Source organism: Trachypithecus francoisi, unplaced genomic scaffold (genome assembly GCF_009764315.1).
Source record: "Trachypithecus francoisi isolate TF-2019V2 unplaced genomic scaffold, Tfra_2.0 Lachesis_group3, whole genome shotgun sequence".
Lineage (NCBI taxonomy): Eukaryota > Metazoa > Chordata > Mammalia > Primates > Cercopithecidae > Trachypithecus > Trachypithecus francoisi.
The window spans coordinates 33,615,690-33,636,341 of record NW_022681468.1 but is presented as its reverse complement, the minus strand read 5'-3'; the positions used below and the strand labels follow the sequence as shown (position 1 = coordinate 33,636,341).

At 40.2% G+C, this 20,652-nt stretch overlaps 1 protein-coding gene and 1 pseudogene across 6 annotated transcripts in view; one reads left to right on the top strand and one right to left on the bottom strand.

The window, feature by feature from the left end:
• The window catches only part of DNAL1 (dynein axonemal light chain 1), a 60,626-nt gene that overhangs the window by 13,752 nt on the left and 26,222 nt on the right, over positions 1 to 20,652 (top strand). For 4 of the 6 annotated variants that reach the window (XM_033187510.1, XM_033187508.1, XM_033187511.1 and 1 more), the window contains 3 exons: positions 8,870 to 8,908; positions 12,914 to 13,023; positions 16,408 to 16,463. In XM_033187510.1, coding sequence (XP_033043401.1) covers positions 8,870 to 8,908; positions 12,914 to 13,023; positions 16,408 to 16,463 — 205 coding nt within the window. Of the gene's footprint in view, positions 1 to 6,877; positions 6,919 to 8,869; positions 8,909 to 12,913; positions 13,024 to 16,407; positions 16,464 to 20,652 lie in introns of those variants that run through there. The other 2 variants (XM_033187514.1, XM_033187512.1) reach the window with 2 other exon arrangements.
• LOC117071670 lies at positions 13,651 to 13,749 on the bottom strand (annotated as a pseudogene).

Genomic DNA, 20,652 nt, shown 5'->3' with positions numbered 1-20,652 from the left:
AGGTCATTGAAACAATGTATTTGTGTCTTTAAACATAGAAAAGCCTCCAGAGTGCAGTGTTTCACGCCTGCAATCTCAGAACTTTGGGAGGCTGAGGCTGGCAGATCACCTGAGGTCAGGAGTTTAAGACCCACCTGGCCAACATGGTGAAACTCCGCCTCTTCTAAAAATACAAAAATTAGCTGGGTGTCGTGGTACACCTATAATCCCAGCTACTCAGGAGGCTGAGGCATGAGAATCACTTGAACACGGGAGGTGGAGGTTGCAGTGAGCTGAGATTGCACCACTGCACTCCAGCCTGGGCAACAGAGCAAGACCCTGTCTCAAACAAACAAACAAACATAGAGAAGTTACAGTAAAAATACAGTATTACAGTCTTATGTGACCACTGTCTTATATGTGGTCAGTTGTTAACTGAAACTTGTTATGCAGCTCATGACTGTATTTAGAACTAGCTTAGTCTGCAGACTGGCAGACCTGGGTCCTCCAGAAATATGGGGCCACATAGTATTTTAATTAAAAAAAAAATCTTTCAGTATCTTTTTTTTTTTCCCTTATGACCTGCCACTTCAGGACAATGTCTTCAAATGATGATATCTCACATTAAAACCAAGATTTCCAATTTCTCTTGAAAAATGAATATCCGGGTCTGACGCGGTGGCTCACGCCTGTAATCTTAGCACTTTGGGAGGCTGAGGCGGGCGGATCACGAGGTCAGGAGATAGAGACCATCTTGGCTAACACGGTGAAACCCCATCTCTACTAAAAATACAAAAAAAAAAAAAGAAATTAGCCAGGCGTGGTGGTGGGCGCCTGTAGTCCCAGCTACTTGGGAGGCTGAGGCAGGAGAATTGGGTGAACCCAGGAGGCAGAGCTTGCAGTGAGCTGAGATGGTGCCACTGCACTCCAGCCTGAGCAACAGCGTGAGTCTCTGTCTGAAAAAAAAAAGAAAAAGAAAAAGAAATACCATGTTTCACCATTGGATACTTTTTTCACATTTTCTTTTCTTTTCTTTTTTTTGTTTTGTTTTGTTTTGTTTTGTTTTTGAGACGGAGTCTCGCTCTGTCACCCAGGCTGGAGTGCTGTGGCCGGATCTCAGCTCACTGCAAGCTCCGCCTCCCAGGTTCACGCCATTCTCCTGCCTCAGCCTCCCAGGTAGCTGGGACTACAGGCGCCGCCACCTCGCCCGGCTAGTTTTTTTGTAGTTTTTAGTAGAGACGGGGTTTCACCGTGTTAGCCAGGATGGTCTCGATCTCCTGACCTCGCGATCCGCCCGTCTCGGCCTCCCAAAGTGCTAGGATTACAGGCTTGAGCCACCGCGCCCGGCCCACATTTTCATATTACTGAGATATAGTATGTTATAACTGGCAGCATCTTTTCTTACTTAATGATACATAAAATAAAGGTGTTACTTACAATTAATGGAGTTTTAAATTTGAAGAAGTATGGTATTAGGGTAGCTCTTTTCCCCAAGTCCCACCTGCTAACAGTTGTCTGGAGCTGAGTAGAGGTTATCTTCTTTACACTAGTCCTGTCCTTACTTGGCCAGTTTTACCGCTTAGTGATGTCCATGAGGACCTTTAGGCATTTGAATTTTTGACTCCTTCTGTCTATAGGGAAACCAGTTACCTTATACCAATTTATATTGCCGCAATAAACAGCTAGTTGGCTTCAACTCTTTTTCTACAAACAGTGTTGTGAAAATACCTTTTTATGGACCCATGCAAAAGATTTCTCTTGGAAACACACCCAGGAGTGGGACTATACCATCATAGGATCTATGTATACTTAATTTCCCTAGGTGCTTTTCAGGCTGCTTTCCAGAATGGCTTGACCAGTGTTTACTTCCTCCAGCAATGCAGGAGAGTTCCCATTTCTTCTTGTTTGTTCGTTTTGTTTTGTTTTGATACAGAGTCTCACTCTCTCGCCCAAGCTGGAGTGCAGTGGCACAATCTCAGCTCACTGCAGCCTCTGCCCCCAGGGCTGAAGCGATTCTTCTGCTTCAGCCTCCCGAGTAGCTGGGATTACAGGCACTTGCCACCACGCCCAGCTAATTGTTGTATTTGCAGTAGAGATGGAGCTTCACCATGTTGGCCAGACTGGTCTCAAACTCCTGACCTCAAGTGATCTGCCCACCTAGGCCTCCCAAAATGGTGGGATTGCAGGCGTGAGCCACCATGCCTGGCCAAGAGTTCCCCTTTCTTTATGTGCTCATCAACTTTCTAACTTTTGCCAATCCGAGGGTGTGTTTTAGTATTCCATTGTTTTACTTTGCATCTTTCTGATTCTCAATGTGTTATAACACCTCATTTCATATATATATATATATTTGTTGTTTGTTTTTGTTTTTTGGGGGGACAAGATCTCGCTCTGTTGCCTGGTCTGGAGTGCAGTGGCTCCATCAGGGCTCCTCCACCTCCTGGGATCCTCCCACCTCAGCCCCTGCGAGTAGCTGGCACTACAGGCCTGCACCACCATGCCTGGCTGATTTTTTTGTATTTTTAGTAGAGAGAAGGTTGTCCATGTTGCCCAGGCTGGTCTTGAATTCCTGGACTCAGGTGATATGGCCGCCTTGGCCTCCCAAAATGCTGGGATTACAAGCATGAGCCACCATGCCCAGCCTTCTTGGTATTCTTATTAGTCATCTGGGTTTCAGTTTCTGTGAATTATCTGTTCATATTTTTACCAATTTTTCCATTTTTCTTTTTGTTTTTGAATTTTAGGTGTTCCTTGTGTATTCTAAATATTGGTTCTCATTGGTTTCATGTTGAAAATATCTTCTCTCGGCCAGGAGAAGAAGAATAAATATATATATATATAAATTATTATAAATAATAATTATTATTCATAGTGGTGATTAGAAGTGATCCTTGATGTGTTTGAGATTTTTTTTTTCTGTTTTTATTTTTTTGAGACGGAGTCTCACTCTGTTACCCAGGCTGGAGTGCAGTGGCACAGTCTTGGCTCACTGCATCCTCCACCACCCAGGTTCAAGCAGTTCTCCTCCCCAGCCTCCTGGGTAGCTGGGATTACAGGCACCCGCCACCATGCCTGGCTAATTTTCGTATTTTTAGTATAGACGGGGTCTCACCATGTTGACCAGGCTGGTCTCAAACTCTTGACCTCATGATCCACCTGGCTCGGCCTCCCAAAGTGCTGGGATTACAGGCATGAGCCACTGCACCCAGCTGATGTGTTTGAGATTTTAAAGGGACTACATTTAATGTTACCTTCTCAGGCCCACTTTGACCATTTTATTTGAAACAAACATCCTCCACACACATTTACATACATTCTGATACCCTTTACCCACCTCCAATGTTTTCCTTTTCCTTAGTAATTGTTACCTTCTAATATACTATATAATTTTCTTATTATATGCAGTTCTCCCTTGGTATTCATGTGGGATTGGTTCCAGGAATCCCTAGATACTGAAATCTATGGATCTTCAAGTCCCTTACATATAATGGTGTAGTATTTGCATATAACCAACACACATCCTCCTGTATACTTTAAATCATCTCTAGATTACTTATACTACCTAATACAATATAAATATTATTTAAATAGTCATTATACTGTATTTGTGTTTTGTTTTGTTTTGAGATAGGGTCTCACTCTGTAGCCCAGGTTGGAGTATAGTAGCATAATCATGGCTCACTGCAACCTTGAACTCCTGGGCTCAAATAGTCCCCCTGCCTCAGCCTCCTGAGTACCTAGGACTATAGGTACATGCCACTATGCCTGGCTAATTTTTTTTTTTTTATTTTTTGTAGCGATGGGATGTCACTATATTGTCCAGGCTGGTTTCAACTCTTGGCCTCAAATGATCCTCTGACCTCAGCTTCCCAAAATACTGGGATTACAGGCATGAGCCACTGCACCTGGCCATTGTTTTTACAATTTGTATTATTTTTTATTGTTGTTATTGTTGCTTTTTAGTGGATTTTTTTCACATGTTTTCTATCCATGGTGGGTTGAATCTGCAGATGTGGAACCTGAGGATATGGAGGGCCAACTGTATATATTTTTATCATCTACTCCTTCTAATAGATGTAAGCTCCATGAAGGCAGGGATCTCTGTTTTGTTCATTGATATATCCTAAACACATAGAGGAATGCTTGGTAGATAATAGACAATTAATATTTGCTGAAATAAATGAATTTCTCCATTAAGTATGGTGTTTGTTATGGGGTTTTGGTATATAGCTTTTATCAAGTAAGGAATTTCCCTTTTTATTTATTTTTTATTTTATTTTTGGAGACGGGAATCTTGCTATGGTGTCCAGGCTGGTCTCAAACTCCTGACCTCAAGGAATCCTCCCACCTCAGCCTCCCAAAGTCCTGGGATTACAGGTTTGAGTCACTGTGGCTAGCCAGGCAATTTCCCTTTAATTTTTAGCTGAGAGCTTTTATTTTATTTTTTAAAGAGCTGAGGTCTTACTATATTGCCTAGACTGGCCTTCAATTATGGGGCTCCAGCAATCCTTCTGCCTCAGCCTCCTGAGTAGCTGGGACTACAGGCATGTGTCACCAAACCAGCTGCTAAGAGCTTTTAACATCAGATGTAGAACTTTATCAAGTACTTTTTCTATGCTTATTGAAATAAATGTGACTTTCCCCTCTAATCCATTAATTAGTTATATTTATAGATTCTTTTGTTGTGTTCCTTGTACTCTCAGGATAATTATTCTTGATCACGGTTCAATAAATACCATTGACTTTGACAATCTAATTTTTCTATTTCTTTTTCTTTTTGTAGAGGTGGGTTCTTGCTGTGTTGTCCAGGCTGGTCTCAAACTCCTGGCCTCAAGCGATCCTCCAGCCTTGGCTTTCCCTAGTGCTGGGACTGCAGGCATAAGCCACTATGCCCAGCCTGAAGATATAATATTGTATCTAGGATTTTCAAATCCATGTTGAAAAGTAAATTGGGCTCCTTATGTGGTTATGGCATCAAGGTTATACTAGCCTCTTAAAATAAGTTGGCAGCTTTCCCTCTTTTTCTGGTTTCTGAAACAACTTGTTACAGGGAATACCCTTGAAAGCTTAGTAGAACTCACTTGCAGAAGTGTCTAGGCTTGCTGTATTAGGGGAGGAGAGTAAGGGTAAATCTATCATTTTAATATTTTAAATAGTGTTGGTCTATTCAAATTTTCTTGATTCTTACGACAGTTTTGACACTTTTATGTTTTTTATAGAAATGCATACCTTGTCTAGGTTTTAAATCTTATTGCCATATGTTTGCTTATGATATTTATTTTTTATTTTGGAGATGGAGTCTTGCTCTGTCACTCAGGCTGGAATGCAATGGCGCAGTCTCGGCTCACTGCAACCTCCACCTCCTGGGTTTAAACACTTCTTTTGCCTCAGCCACCCAAGTAGCTGGGACTACAGGTGCACACTACCATGCCCAGCTAATTTTTGTATTTTTCATAGAGATGGGGTTTCCCAATGTTGGCCAGCCTAGTCTCAAACTCCTGATCTCAAGTGATCTAACCGCCTCAGCCTCCCAAAGTGCTGGGATTACAAGCATGAGCCACTGTGCCCAGCAATGATATTTTATTTTTAAAGTTTCTGTGGTGTCTGTAGTTATTTCTCTGTATTCTGTCTCTTTTTCTGTATGTGTGTGTATGTGTGTGGTTTTTGTTTGTTTGTTTTTTGAGACAAGATCTCGCTTTGTCACCCAGGCTGGAGTGCAGTGGCACCATTTAGGTTCATGCAGCCCTGACCTCCCAGGCTCAAGTGATCCTCCCGGCTTAGCCCCTGCCCAGTTCCCCAGCCCCCTAGTAGCTGGAACTGCCGGTGCCTGCCACTATGCCTGACTAATATTTGTGTTTTTTTGTAGAGACAGGGTCTTGCTATGTTGTCCAGGTTATATATATTTTTTGAGACAGGGTCTTGCTCTGTTGCCCAGGATGGAGTGTAGTGGTGTGATCTCGGCTCACTGAAGCCTCCCTCCCTGAGTCAAGTGATCTTCCCACCTCAGCCTCCTGAGTAGCTGGCACCACAGTCATGCGCCACCTTGCCCAGTGCCACCACGCCCTAATTTTTATTTATTTTTATTTATTTTTATTTTTTAAATTATTATTATTATTATTATTATTTATTTTTTTTTTTTTTGAGACAGAGTCTCGCTCTGTTGCCCAGGCTGATTTTTATTTTTTGTAGAGACAAAGTCTCACTGCCTTGTCCAGGCTGGTCTCGAACTCCTGGGCTCAAGCAGTCCTCCCACTTCAGCCTCCCAAAGCGCTGGGATTACAGGCATGAACCACCATGCCTGGCTCATTCTATATTTTCAATTTATATTGCCCTCTTTTTTGCTCAATCAGGCTTGCCAGGGATTTAAGAACCAACTTTTAGTTTTGTTAGCTATTTTATCCCCCCATTCTGTTTTCCATTGACTTTTTCCTTTGTATTTCCTTCTACCTTCTTTGGGTTTGTAATGATGTACTTTGCCAAATGTGTGAACGCCTAGCTCATTTGTTTTCTATCTCTTATTTTCTGACAAGTGTATTTGAATCTGTGAGTTTCCTTCTTAGTGTTATATTCCCCAAATTTTGACTTTTTTTCTTTTATTATTTTATCATTTTCTTTTTAACCCAAGGGTTACTTATTAGTATGTCTTTACTTTCTAGACATAATGTATATATTTGTGAACAAAAATTCTCTCAAAAGGAAAAGGGAGGGAAGAGACCTTATTTCAATGAACAGTTTACATATGGCTACATGCAGCCTTAGGTGTAGAAGGAAGGTGTGTTCCAGAGAACAAAGGGAGGGCTTGAGTTTTATAGCCAAAGTTCCCACCTTCTCAATCAGGTCTGTTTATGCAAATGAAGGATTCAAACTCATTCAGTTCTGGTTCGTTGATACAGCTGGGCCTTGATTGGTTGAGGCAAGTGAACTGATTGGTTGATTCAGGTGAGTTCTGATTGGTTACTTCATATGAACTCTGAAAGTCCCAAAGTTGAACAGAGGTGTGTTTTTTGGGGGAACTGGAATATGCGTATGACCTCTAGTAAGCAAATGGCTGCTTGACTCTAATTAATTTGATTTAATCTAATTTAATTTTTTCTGAGACAGGCTTGCCCTGTTGCCCAGGCTGGAATGTGGTGGTGCGATCATACCTCACTGTAACCTTGAACTCTTGGGTTTAATTGATTATCCCACCTCAGCCTCCCAAGTAGCTAGGACTATAGGCATGCACGACTGTGCCAGACTAATTTTTTTTTTTTTTTTTTTTTTTTTTTTTTTTTTGAGACGGAGTCTCCTTCTGATGCCCAGGCTGGAATGCAGTGGCTGGATCTCAGCTCACTGCAAGCTCCGCCTCCTGGGTTCACGCCATTCTCCTGCCTCAGCCTCCCGAGTAGCTGGGACTACAGGCGCCCGCCACCTCGCCCGGCTAGTTTTTTTGTATTTTTTAGTAGAGACGGGGTTTCACCGTGTTAGCCAGGATGGTCTCGATCTCCTGACCTCGTGATCCGCCCGCCTCGGCCTCCCAAAGTGCTGGGATTACAGGCTTGAGCCACCGCGCCCGGCCTAATTTTTTTTTTAAATTTTGTTTTATAGAGGTGGAGTCTCTGTATGTTGCCCAGGTTGGTATTGAACTCCTGGCCTCAGGTGATCCTCCCACCTTGGCCTCCCAAAGTGCTGGGATTATAGGTGTGAGATACTGTGCCTAGCTTAGGCCCTGTTTTAAATTTAGGCCCAATTAACTACTCATTATTCTTCTTGAAGAATTGATTCTTTCAAGTTCACATTTGTTCACATAGTTTAAAAACTTTTCTTTTGTTATTCTTTGGGGTTCTTTTTTAAAAAAAGAGCACCAGCAATAATTAATTAAGGATATCTTCCGTTGGGTACCTTTAGAGTTTTAAATATATTAAATTGAATCTAAGCTGCTATTAATTATAAGGTGCAACATTATTTTATGTTTTACTAAGAAAAAATGGTTTGAACTGAACTATGACAAATACTTTAAATATTTAAAATTTTTATTTTGTACTTATTGATAGAGTTCTTTTAAATGTATGTAGACATACAGATTTTTTATCCTATCCTTTATCCTCATCCTTTGCAAACATAAAAAGGAATATATGATAAGAAATAAAGTGGTTAATATTTTTCTAAAATTTCACCACTGCCACCTGCCCACAGCAATTGTAAATTGTTCCTGAGTATAAGATATATCCAAATTTCAATATTAAAATGTAAGAAAGATGTAGATCCTTAGAATCAGTGAAATAAGATGTATTTTAATATCAAGTATTGAAAGCTACATATTTTTTGTAAACCAAGTGGGAGTGAAGTGTATGGGTGTTACATAATGATTTCCTTATTTTTTTCTCAGAGATATTTAAATTATTCTGATTTCAGGAAATTAAAACATCTTCTTTGCATATAAAATCTCAAAGAAAGAAATCCTTTTAATGGTAGAAGCCAAGGCTAATAGTTATTGCTTGAAAAGTGTATCAACAAATTACACCAATAAAGACAACTTGGGGCTGGAAGCAGTGTCTCACGCCTGTAATCCCAGCACTTTGGGAGGCCGAGGCGGGGGAGGACGGGGAGGAGGGCAGATCGTGAGGTCAGGAGCTCGAGACCAGCCTGGCCAACATGGTGAAACCCCATCTCTACTAAAAATACAAAGAATTAGTCAAGCTTGGTGGCGTGCACCTGTAGTCCCAGCTACTTGGGAGGCTGAGGCAGGAGAATTGCTTGAATCCAGGAGGCAGAGGTTGCGGTGAGCGGAGATCACACCATGGCACTCCAGCCTGGGCGACAGAGCAAGATTCTGTTTCAAAATACATACATACATACATACATACATACAAGCAACTTTTTTTCTTTTCTTTCTTTTTTTTTTTTAAAGGCAAAAGCAACAACAATCAAAGAAGCCTTAGCGAGATGGGTGAGTACATGAGTTTTTCCTCCTTTTAGAAACTGTACAAAGAAAAATGTTAGATAGTTATTCAAATCCAGCTATTTAATACAAAGGATCCTTTTGGTATTGGAACTATTCAGCTATCTTGACTATGGTGGTGGATGCATGAACCTACACAGATGATAAAATTGTGTAAAACTTAATATACACATATGGCCGGGCGTGGTGGCTCACGCTTGTAATTCCAGCACTTTGGGAAGCTGAGGTGAGCGGATCACGAGGTCAGGAGATCGAGACCATCCTGGCTAACACGGTGAAACCCCGTCTCTACTAAAAAAAAAAAAAAAAAAAAAAAATACCAAAAATTAGCCGAGCGCGGTGGTGGGCGCCTGTAGTCTCAGTTACTCCAGAGGCTGAGGCAGGAGAATGGCGTGAACCCAGGAGACAGAGCTTGCAGTAAGCCGAGATTGCACCACCGCACTCCAGCCTGGGCAACAGAGCGAGACTCTGTCTCAAAGAAAAAAGAAAAAAAAAACAACAAAAAACTTAATACACACATACAAACACACAGTCATACATGCACATGAACACAAGCAAACTTGGGAAAATCAGAATAAAATCAGTGGATTGTATCAAAAACAATACTATAGTTATATTATACTGTAGTCATAAAATGCTACACTTGGGGGAACTGGACAAACTTCAAATATTGTAATAAAAATTTCAATTAAAAAAATCTGACCACTGGAAGATTTAAATATGGAAAAGCCGATTTTACCTATTGCTATAAAATTGCTGGAATTTCTGTGTTAATACATTTTCTTTTTCAACTGTATCATCACTAAGCTACATATCATTTTCATATGCTGGAGTCATATGGGTTGTGAATTATCTAGGCTTTAGAAGGTGGTTTTAGCCTCGTGGAGGTTAGTATAGAGACAATCAATGTGGACAATGTAAATCATGCATAGGCAACTGAAAAGAAAACACTGAATAAAAATACTCAAGTAGCAATACTAGAAAGGAAACTACATTGTAAAAAACATGCATTATATATAAATTATATTTTCAGTATTATATAACATTCTATACGGTTTGAACAGTTAGAATTCAGCATTGTAGACATAATTTCCATAGAGTACAGAGATGGCTTCTGAATTTCTGTGCCCATAAACTTGTCTATGTTATCAGTAGTTTTTTTGCTTTGATTCTCGGCCTTTTGACTAAGATCTAGTGTAGTTTTTTTGCATAATAATGTACCTTTTGCTTTTGTAACTAGGCTTTGAATAAAAAGGCTTTCAGAAGTGTTGGTGTCTGGGGAAAATAGACAAAAGTCGATAAAATAATGAAATACTTGAATTCTTGTTTTAGTGCTTATAAATTTCTCATTTACTTTAAATGTATTTTTATAATTTATTTCTGTTTGGTTAAATATTTAATGAAAAATCTTAAGAAAGAAAATAATATGGAGTAGACTTAGTACCAGATTTCATTTTCTTTGAATTGGATTTTGAGACTTTATTTTACTTAAAATAACTAGTGTTTTTTTTTTTTTGTCTTGGCTGGTAGAGTCTATTTCTAGATTACATTGTGGCCATACATTTTTTACATTTTTTTTTGTTTTGAGACAGTGTCTCGCTCTGTCACCCAGGCTGGAGTGCAGTGTCACAATCATAGCTCACTGCAGCCTCAGTGTCCTAGGTTCAAACACCTGAGTAGCTGGGAGTACAGGTGTGCATTACCACCCTTGGCTAATTTGTTGTTGTTGCTGTTGTTGTAGAGACAGAGTCTCATTATGTTGCCCAGGCTGGTCTTGAACTCCTGAGCCCAAGTGATCCTCTTGCCTCAGCCTCCCATGGTGCTGGGATTACAGGCGTGAGCCACTGTGCCTGGCCCATGCATTTTTGATTTGAAGATTATTCAAAGACATCAATCTCACTTTTTCATTGATTCACGCAACATTTATTGAGGATCTAGTAGGTGTCAATTTCTTCTCCTCTAACCTACAAATATATGACATAAAAATAAACACTGAGTGGATGTGTATTAGATCTTACAACTGATTGTATATTTTCTATCATTATTATTAAATATATTTTATTTTTCTTTTAATTTAATTTTGTTAAAGATGAGGTCTCACTATATTGCCCAGGCTGGTCTCAAACTCCTGAGCTCAAGTGATCCTCCAAGCTCAACCTCCCAAAGTGCTAGGATTATAGGCATGAGCCATTGTGCCCAGCCTGTTTTCTATTATTGACGTGGTGATTTAAGTTTTTGAAAGGAGTTTTGTGTGTCTTACACTGCAGTGGGTTATAAAAAACATAGGAAAGCAAAGGAAATGGCTCCTGAGCTTCTAGTTTTGTTTGGTTAGTTAGTTTGTTTTTCTGGGGACAGAGTCTCTGTCCCCCGAGGCTGCAGTGCAGTGAGCTCAAGTGATCCTCCCACCTCAGCCTCCACCTCCCAATACTATAAAGTATTGGCACATCACCAAGATGTGGTGTGTGCCACCACATCTGGCTGATTTTTAAGTTATTTGTAGAAATGAGGTCTTGCTGCGTTGTTCAGGCTGGTTTCCAACTCTTGGGCTCAAGCAATCCTCCTTCTTTGGCCTCCCAAATTGCTGGTATTACAGGCATGAGCCACTGTGCCTGTTTGTCATTTTACTATTGTGTTGAGTTCCCTTGTCAGATGAATAGTTCGCAAATATTTTCTCCCATTCAATAGGTTTTCTCTTCACTCTGTTGATTGTTTCCTCTGCTGTGCAGAAGCTTTTTATTTTTATTTTTATGTTTTGAGATGGAGTCTTGCTTTGTTGCCCAGGATGGAGTGCAATGGCATCATCTCAGCTCACTGCAACCTCTGCCTCCCAGGTTCAAGCAATTCTCCTGCCTCAGCCTCCCAAGTAGCTGGGATTACAGGCGCCCGCCACCACGCCCGGCTACTTTTTTATGTTTTTAGTAGAGATGGTGTTTCACCATGTCGGCCAGGCTGGTCTTAAACTCCTGACCTCAGGTGATCCACCCATCTTGGCCTCTTGAAGTGCTGGGGTTACAGGCATGCACCACCACGCCTGCCCGGAAGCTTTTTAGTTTTAGTTCCATTGTTTATTTTTGTTTTTGTTGCCTGTGCTTTTGAGGACTTAGCCATAAAATCTTCTCCTAGATCAATGTCCTGAAGTGTTTTCCCTGTATTTTCTTCTAGTGGCTTTATAGTTTTGAGTCTTACCTTTAAGTTTTTAATTCATCATGGTCGATTTTTGCATAGGGTGAGAGAAAGGGGTCCAGTTTCATTCATCTGCATTTGGATATCCAGTTTTTCCAGCACCATTTATTGAAGAGGGTATCCTTTTCCCAATGTATGTTCTTGGTGCCTTTGTCAAAAATCAGTTGGCTATAAATACATGGACTTATTTCTGGATTCTCCATTCCATTCTATTGGTCTGTGTATCTGCTTTTATACCAATACCGTGCTGTTTGGGTTATGTTCACCTTATAATATATTTTGAAATCAGGTAGTCTGATAACATCCAATTTTGTTCTTTTTGCTCAGGATTGTTTTGGCTATTTGTGTTCTTTTTTGGTTCCATATAAATTTTAGGACTTTTTTCTATTTCTGTGAAAAATGACATTGGTATTTTGATAGGAATTACATTGAATCTCTAGCTTGCATTGGGAAGTATGGTCATTTTAATTATATTAATTCTTCTGATCCATGAATATGGGATATCTTTGCATTTGTTTGTGTCCTTTTCAAATTTTAAATACCACAAAAATAAAAGTTTTTAAAAAATTTTCTCCTCATTTTCATTTGGTAGGGACCTAATAGTTATCTGATTCAGCCACATATAAATCTGATTATCAGGGTCAGTAGGTAAATGTTTTCAATAAGCTAATGGTAAAGAATTATTAAGCAGTTTGCTAAATTCTAGCAATTGTTTTGAAATAAACATGGAAAAGCCTTGGGAAATTCTGGCCTCTTTTGGTTCTACATTACAATCATGGGTTATTTCTTCCAAATGTATTTTTCTCACAGGAAGAGAAAACTGGCCAGAGGCCATCTGAAGCCAAAGAGATAAAACTTTATGCCCAGATTCCCCCTGTAGAGAAGATGGATGCATCCTTGTCCATGCTTGCTAATTGCGAGTAAGTTCTCTTTTCATCCTTCTAGTATTGCTGTTAGGTTTCCCTTTCTTTTCTTAAACACACAAAGTAAGAAAATATGTTTGTTTTCTGTGGTCTTCATTTTTTTGTTTGCTTAGTGTAATTCTCCCTTTGGCAAGGCCAAACATGAAAAATGACTGGTTTATGGGATTATTAGTAGAAACTATTGAACAGTACAGTACAATTTTTTTATTTTTATTTATTTATTTATTTATTTATTTTTGAGATGGAGTCTGGCTCTATCACCCAGGCTGGAGTGCAATGGCACGATCTCGGCTCACTGCAACCTATGCCTCCCGGGTTTAAGCAATTCTCCTGCCTCAGCCTCCCAGGTAGCTGAGACTACAGACACGTGCCACCATGCCCAGCAAATTTTTTGTATTTTTAGTAGAGACAAGGTTTCACCATGTTAGCCAGGATGATCTTGATCTCCTGACCTCGTGATCTGCCCACCTCGGCCTCCCAAAGTGCTGAGATTACCAGCATGAGCCACTGCGCCTGGCCGAACAGTACAATATTTTTAGTACAGTTTTTTTTATAATGTGTTTGAAAATATACATCTCCTAGTCTTTTGGGAGAAGCTAAATAACACAATAAACTATATATTTTTAAAATACGGAATGCGTCATGAATGTGTATGTCATCCTTGTGCAGGGGCCATGCTAATCTATTGTTCCAGTTTAGTACATGTGCTGCTGAAGCGAGCACCACAATAAACTATAAAATCTACTACTTTCTCTTGTAAAATTATCCACAAAGTCAGAAATGTATTTTCTTACTACATGCCTAAGAGATACCCCTTAAAAAAAAGTTTAAAGTTAATACAAACACGTTGTAAAACATCTGGAAAATATAAGCAGCACAAAGAAAAAGAATTAACATCAACCAAAATCCAGCACTGTGTGAGAACCAGTGCTAGCATTTTTGTAGAGCCTTCTAACTTAAAAAAAAAAAATTCTAATTGGGATCAAATTATCCTTTTTTTTTTGAGACATTCTTTTTTTTTTTTTTTTTTTTTTTTTTGAGACGGAGTCTTGCTCTGTCGCCCAGGCTGGAGTGCAGTGGCCGGATCTCAGCTCACTGCAACCTCTGCCTCCCAGGTTTACGCCATTCTCCTGCCTCAGCCTCCCAAGTAGCTGGGACTACAGGCGCCCGCCACCTCGCCCGGCTAGTTTTTTGTATTTTTTAGTAGAGACGGGGTTTCACTGTGTTAGCCAGGATGGTCTCGATCTCCTGACCTTGTTATCCACCCATCTCGGCCTCCCAAAGTGCTGGGATTACAGACTTGAGCCACTGCGCCTGGCCATTTTTTTGAGACATTCTTTGTCACCCAGGCTGCAGTGCAGTGATGTGATCTTGGCTCATTGGAACCTCTGCCTCCTGGGTTCAAGCAATTCTCCTGCCTCAGCCTCCCAAGTAGCTGGGACTACAGGCGCTCGCCACCACACCTGGCTAATTTTTTTTGTATTTTTAGTAGAGATGGGGTTTCACCATGTTGGCCGAGTTGGTCTCGAACTCCTGACCTCAAGTGATCCACCCACCTCAGCCTTCCAAAGTGCTGGGACTACAGGCATGAGCCACTGTGCCCGGACTACTTATTTTGTAATCCTATATCCTGTGACTTTAAATATCAAATCTATAGTAATTTATTTTAATTTATTTTCTCAATATATGTATTTTAGCAGCATTCTGTGGCTAATTTGAGGCAATTATACCATGTTGCCTTGTAACCATGTTTTTAGGCTACAAGTGTCTCTCATCAGAGCTATAGTATACCATAGAATCACTAGATTTTTTTCTGATTTCTTCACCCTGTGTTTGTCTAAGTGTGATCCCTTGATCATCTGCGCTTTATGCAGGAGATCAGCCCCATCCCAAATTTATAGAAATAGAATATTTACTGATGAAACCTAGGAATCTGCATTTACAGTAAGCAACTCTGGTAATTCTAGGATGCATATTTGTGAACCCATGCATTAGACTAATATCCATCTGTGGGATCAAAGGGGAGAGCAAACATATTTAGCTTTTGTACGCAGCTTGTTCTTTGTGATGAGAACACAGTGTGTCACGTAAAAATCCACCACCACATGCTTTTTTGGCATCAGGCATGATTTCAAAGTGGTCAAATATTTTTTTATCATAAAGCCATCTCAAAGGCAAACAAATCTGAGAAGGTTTTGTACCTCATACTAAAGTACCTTGTATATCACCTCGAGTCAACCTGTTCATATTTTGCTGACAATTTCTTTGTGCTGGCTGCCTTAACAAGAATTAAAGAATTGTTTCCCAACCGTATTCCTAGATTTAAAGGCACTCTATTAATCACTGGGAGTTCTCAGGAGTGGGGGGTGACTAGAAAATATACAGATTTGGCCAGTCGTTTACATGACTTGCACACTCATAATCCCAGCTACTTGGGTGGCTGAGGCATGAAAATCACTTGAACCCAGGAGGCAGAGGTTGCAGTGAACTGAGATCATGCCACTGCACTCCAGCCTGGGCCACAGAGCGAGACTCTGTCTCAAAAAAAAAAAAAAAAAAAAAAGTATTGTTCTACTAGATGGTTTTTAAACTATGTATCATAGACATCTTCCCAAGTCAGTATCTATAGCCCAATCTTCTTTGTTTTAGTGGCAGCTTAATATTTCACTGTCTGTTCCTCAGTTAACAGGTGTTTATAGATTTTTTCAATTTGTCTGCTATTCCAGTAATACATATAATCTAGTTCATATATCTTTTGGCATTTATATTAATATTTCAGTAGGATGTATTTCTATAAGTGAAAAACTGAGTCAAGAAATGTATGCATTAAAAAATTTGATAATACCAGGGCCAGGTGCGGTGACTCATACTTCTAATCCCAGCACTTTTGGGAGGCCAAAGCAAGTGGATCACTTGAGGTCAGGAGTTCAAGACCATCTTGGCCAACATGGTGAAACCCTATCTCCACTAAAAATACAAAAATTAGCCAGGCATGGTAGCAGGCACCTGTAATCCCAGCTACTTGGGTGGCTGAGGCAGGAGAACTGCTTGAACCAGGGAGGTGGAAGTTGCAGTGAGCTGAAATGGTGCTACTGCACTCCAGCTTAGGTGACAGAGTGAGACTGTGTCTTAAGAAGAAAAAAAAATTGTTAATACCAAATTGCCCTCAAGAAGATTTTTTCAAATTTTCACTAAGTGTTTATTAACTTATGTAATCAGAGAAAAACAATGATTTTAAAATGAAGTAATAAATGCTATGACTGAGTGGGGAAGTATTACTTAAATGCTATCTTTCATGGGCACTATTGTTAAGGAATAATTTCTGATTTACCATTTTAAGTTTTTCGCATTAATTTAAATTTTTTCTTTGTTCTTTTAAAGGAAGCTTTCACTGTCTACAAACTGCATTGAAAAAATTGCCAACCTGAATGGCTTAAGTAAGTGATTCACAGTAACAGATAGTTCATGGATTTCCTAGTTCTTTTAATAAACATTCCAGAGACAATATGTAATTCCAGAAGCTGGCACCTGTTTTAGCCATACTTGTTGTCAGATAGTAGAATACATAACCTATGTCTTAAGTTTGATTATCCAAAGAAAAGTAGAGATAGCATGAGCTCTGAACATTTTAAAGACATTTAAAAGCTTTTATAGAGTTAGAATTGAGATGTCTTAAATATAATATCAGATTTTTAATTATATATTTCTTTGTTCAGATTTGTCTTTTCTGTATTTCCAACTTATGTTTAATTTTTAATTCATCATCCCCGTTTTTCCCGTGCTCCTTATCCTTGTTAATGACATTGCCTCCCTCCCAGTTGCCAAGGCCTCTGACTCTGTGTTAGTTTCCTATGGCTGCTGTAATTTGATGGCTTAAAATGATGGATATGTATTGTCTTATGGTTCTGGAGACCAGAAGTCTGAAATCAGTTTCATCTGGTGAAAATCAAGCCATGCTCCCTGTGGAGGCTGGAGGAGAATCTTTTTCTAGCCTCTTCCAGTTTCTGGTGACTGCTGCATTCCTTGGCTTGTGACTCATCACTCCAGTCTCTGCCTGTAGTCACATTGGCTTCTCCTTCTGTGTCAAATCTCTGTCTGCCTCCCTCTTATGAGGATACATGTGATTGCATTAGGGCACACCCTGATCTTGAGGATAATCTCCCCATCTCTCAAGATCCTTAATCATATCTGCAAAGTACTTTTTTTTTGCCATATAAGGTAACATTCACAGGTTCCAGGGATTAGAATGTAGGTATCTTTGGGGAGCCGTTGTGTAGCCTACCACAGTCTCTCTTGAAGCCCTATATGCAAGTTCATCATTAAATCCTGTTAACTCTACTCTTTGAAGGAGCACTCAAATGAAGTATTGCTTTTCCATTTCCAGGAGTTACAACTTTAATTTAGACCCTCATCATCTTCCCCTTAGGTCATGTTCTTCAAACATTTTGACTACTTTCCATTGTAAGAAATACATCTGAATTTATTATACATTCATATGAATATGCATATCAAATATGTATATACACATATAAACTTGAGTAAAGTTTGCAAGACAGCATTTACCTTTATATAACATAGATCCCAGTAATTTTTTTTTTTTTTGAGCTGGCGTCTCACTCTGTTGCCCAGGCTGGATTTCAGTGGTACAATCTCAGCTCACTACAACCTCCGCCTCCTGGGTTCAAGCAGTTCTCCTGCCTCAGTCTCCCGAGTAGCTGGGATTACAGGTGCCCACTGCCACGCCTGGCTAATTTTTGTGTTTTTAGTAGAGACAGGGTTTCACCGTGTTGGCCAGGCTGGTCTCGAACTTCTGACCTAAAGTGATCCACCCGCCTCAGTCTCCCAAAGTGCTAGGATTATAGGCGTGAGCCACCACACCTGGCCACTTCCATTATGTGTTTTTAAAATTTTCTTTCTTTTTTTTTTTTTTTTGAGACAGAGTCTCGCTCTGTCGCCCAGGCTGGAGTGCAGTGGCGCGATCTCAGCTCACTGCAAGCTCCACCTCCCGGGTTCACAACATTCTCCTGCCTCAACCTCCCGAGTAGCTAGGACCGCAAGCACTCGCCACCATGCCCAGCTAATATTTTTTGTAATTTTAGTTTCGTGTTAGCCAGGATGGTCTCGATCTCCTGACTGACCTCTTGATCCGCCCACCTCGGCCTCCCAAAGTGCTGGGATTACAGACGTGAGCCACCACGCCTGGCTTTTTTTTTTTTTTTATGTTGATCACAACACACTAAATTGATTTCACAACCTATTAATTTAGGCTCACGACCCATAATTTGAAAAACACTATAACTTTTGTGATAGTGAAACAGGTCAGGGTCACTGGTCTCATTATCTAAGGTGTTATCCTAGTTCGTTGTCTCATGACTCAGAAAATTAAGGAATGTGGATGCAAAGTTTGAGGTTGCAGTGAAAGTTTAATGAGTGAAAAAAGAAAGCTCTCTGCAGTGGAGAGGGAACCCCAAGTGAGTTGCTGTTTTTACAGTTGAATTCAAAAACTTTTGTAAGAAACTCCTCTCACCTCTGTAGCTGTTTGAGTAACTCCTCTTATCTGAAAAGCTGTCTGCACAACTCCCCCTTATCTATGTAGTTGTGGGTATATCTCCAGGCAAGCATCAAAGCACTGCTTCTCTTCTTTGTATAATTGTGGGTTTATTTTAGGTAAGTCCCTTTCCTCCCTGTACAAGTTCCCAGGGAGCCTACTGTGTACATATCTGGAAAGGGGAAGAAACTTTCTTGGGAGCCCGCCATTTACACAGAGAACAATTTGTGCTGGACCCTACATACTTATCCGTGCAGGTGCTGCCTGAGTTTTCCCCAGGCTGTTGTATTTTTGCCTGTAGCTATGATTTTTCAGGCAGGCTGCTTTTCCAAGGACTGGCCTTAACTGTTTACTTAACTGATTTCTCCTTTTCTTCTCCCTCAGTAGCCTCCTAATTGATCTCCTTTTCTCCTGTATTTCTGCCCTTCAGGTGACCTTCCTCACTGATAACAGAGTTTTCTTTCTAAAAATATTATTTGAATATCATTATATCAGAGACCTTTTAATGGTACCTCTTTGCCTAGTAAAGACCAAATGCTTTGATGTTGCATTCAAAGTCATCTAAAAGCTTTTACTATCCAATTCACACCCCAATATACTATTTTAAAAATGACCTTGTAGCATTTATTAGTGCAGTACTTTTCACTGAGAACAGCTTCTTCCTGTAACAGGAAAATCCTATAAGAAATTAAGATTAAGAATGCAGCCAGATACTGTGGCTTATGCCTATAATCCCAGCACTTTGAGAGGCTGAGGCAGGTGGATCACTTAAGTTCAGGATTTTGAGACCAGCCTGGGCAACATAGCGAGATCCCCATTTCTTTTTTTTTTTTTTTTTTGAGACGGAGTCTGGCGCTGTCGCCCAGGCTGGAGTGCAGTGGCCGGATCTCAGCTCACTGCAAGCTCCGCCTCCCGGGTTCACGCCATTCTCCTGCCTCAGCCTCCCAAGTAGCTGGGACTACAGGTGCCTGCCACCACACCCGGCTAATTTTTTGTATTTTTAGTAGAGATGGGGTTTCACCGTGTTGGCCAGGATGGTCTCGATCTCCTGACCTCGTGATCCGCCCGTCTCAGCCTCCCAAAGTGTTGGGATTACGGGCGTAAGCCACCGCTCCCGGCCCTGAGACCCCTAAAAATTTTAAAAATTATCTGGGCATGGTGGTATTTGCCTGTAGTCCCAGCTACTTGGGAGGAAGATTACTTGAGCTCAGGAGAGTGAGTCTGCAGCGAGCTATGATGGTGCTACTGCACTCCAGCCTGTGCAACAGAGCAAGACCTTGTCTCAAAAAAAAAAAAATTACGAATGCTATGTGTGAATGTCACCCCTCCTTAAAGACTTCCCTCATCTCCATCGTCAAAATTAATTACTCCTTTGGGAATATTCATAACAGTCTACTTGGATTATAATAATAATTACCTATCTCATATAATTATTGTGAAGACTGAGTTAGTATATATAGAGTACTTAGAATTATGCCTGGTGCATATAAAATGTGCAACAAATATTAATCATTATTATAGTTAATTGGGAATATGTTCTGCTCTTTAGATAGTGAATTCCTTGAGGAAAAGCATCATCTTGTTAATATTTTAATCTTCTATTCCAGTACCCCTACCCCTCGTACCTTACTCAAAGTCATCATTCGGTACTTACACACTGCTGGAAAGTTGGCCTTCAGTATTTACATAGTGTTAACTAGTAGAGTTGTGTTGTGAGATGCCTGTCTATTCTAATTTTTTGCTGACTCATTAAACAATTTAAGCTATTACATTTTATTCTCTGCCTCAGCTTTTTTGACTGTAATTGAAGTAACTTGCTTAAATGTGACTAAGCAAGTTGATAACATATTATTTATGTTATTATTTATCATGACAGATTACATGCTTTTCTTTATATAAAAACATGACTGTGGACTGGGCATGGTGGCTTACACCTGTAATACCAGCACTTTGGGAGGCGGAGGTGGGTAGATCACCTGAGGTCAGGAGTTTGAGATCAGCCTGGCCAATGTGGTAAAACCCTGTCTCTACTAAAAATATAAAAATTAGCCAGGCATGGTGGCAGGTGCCTGTAATCC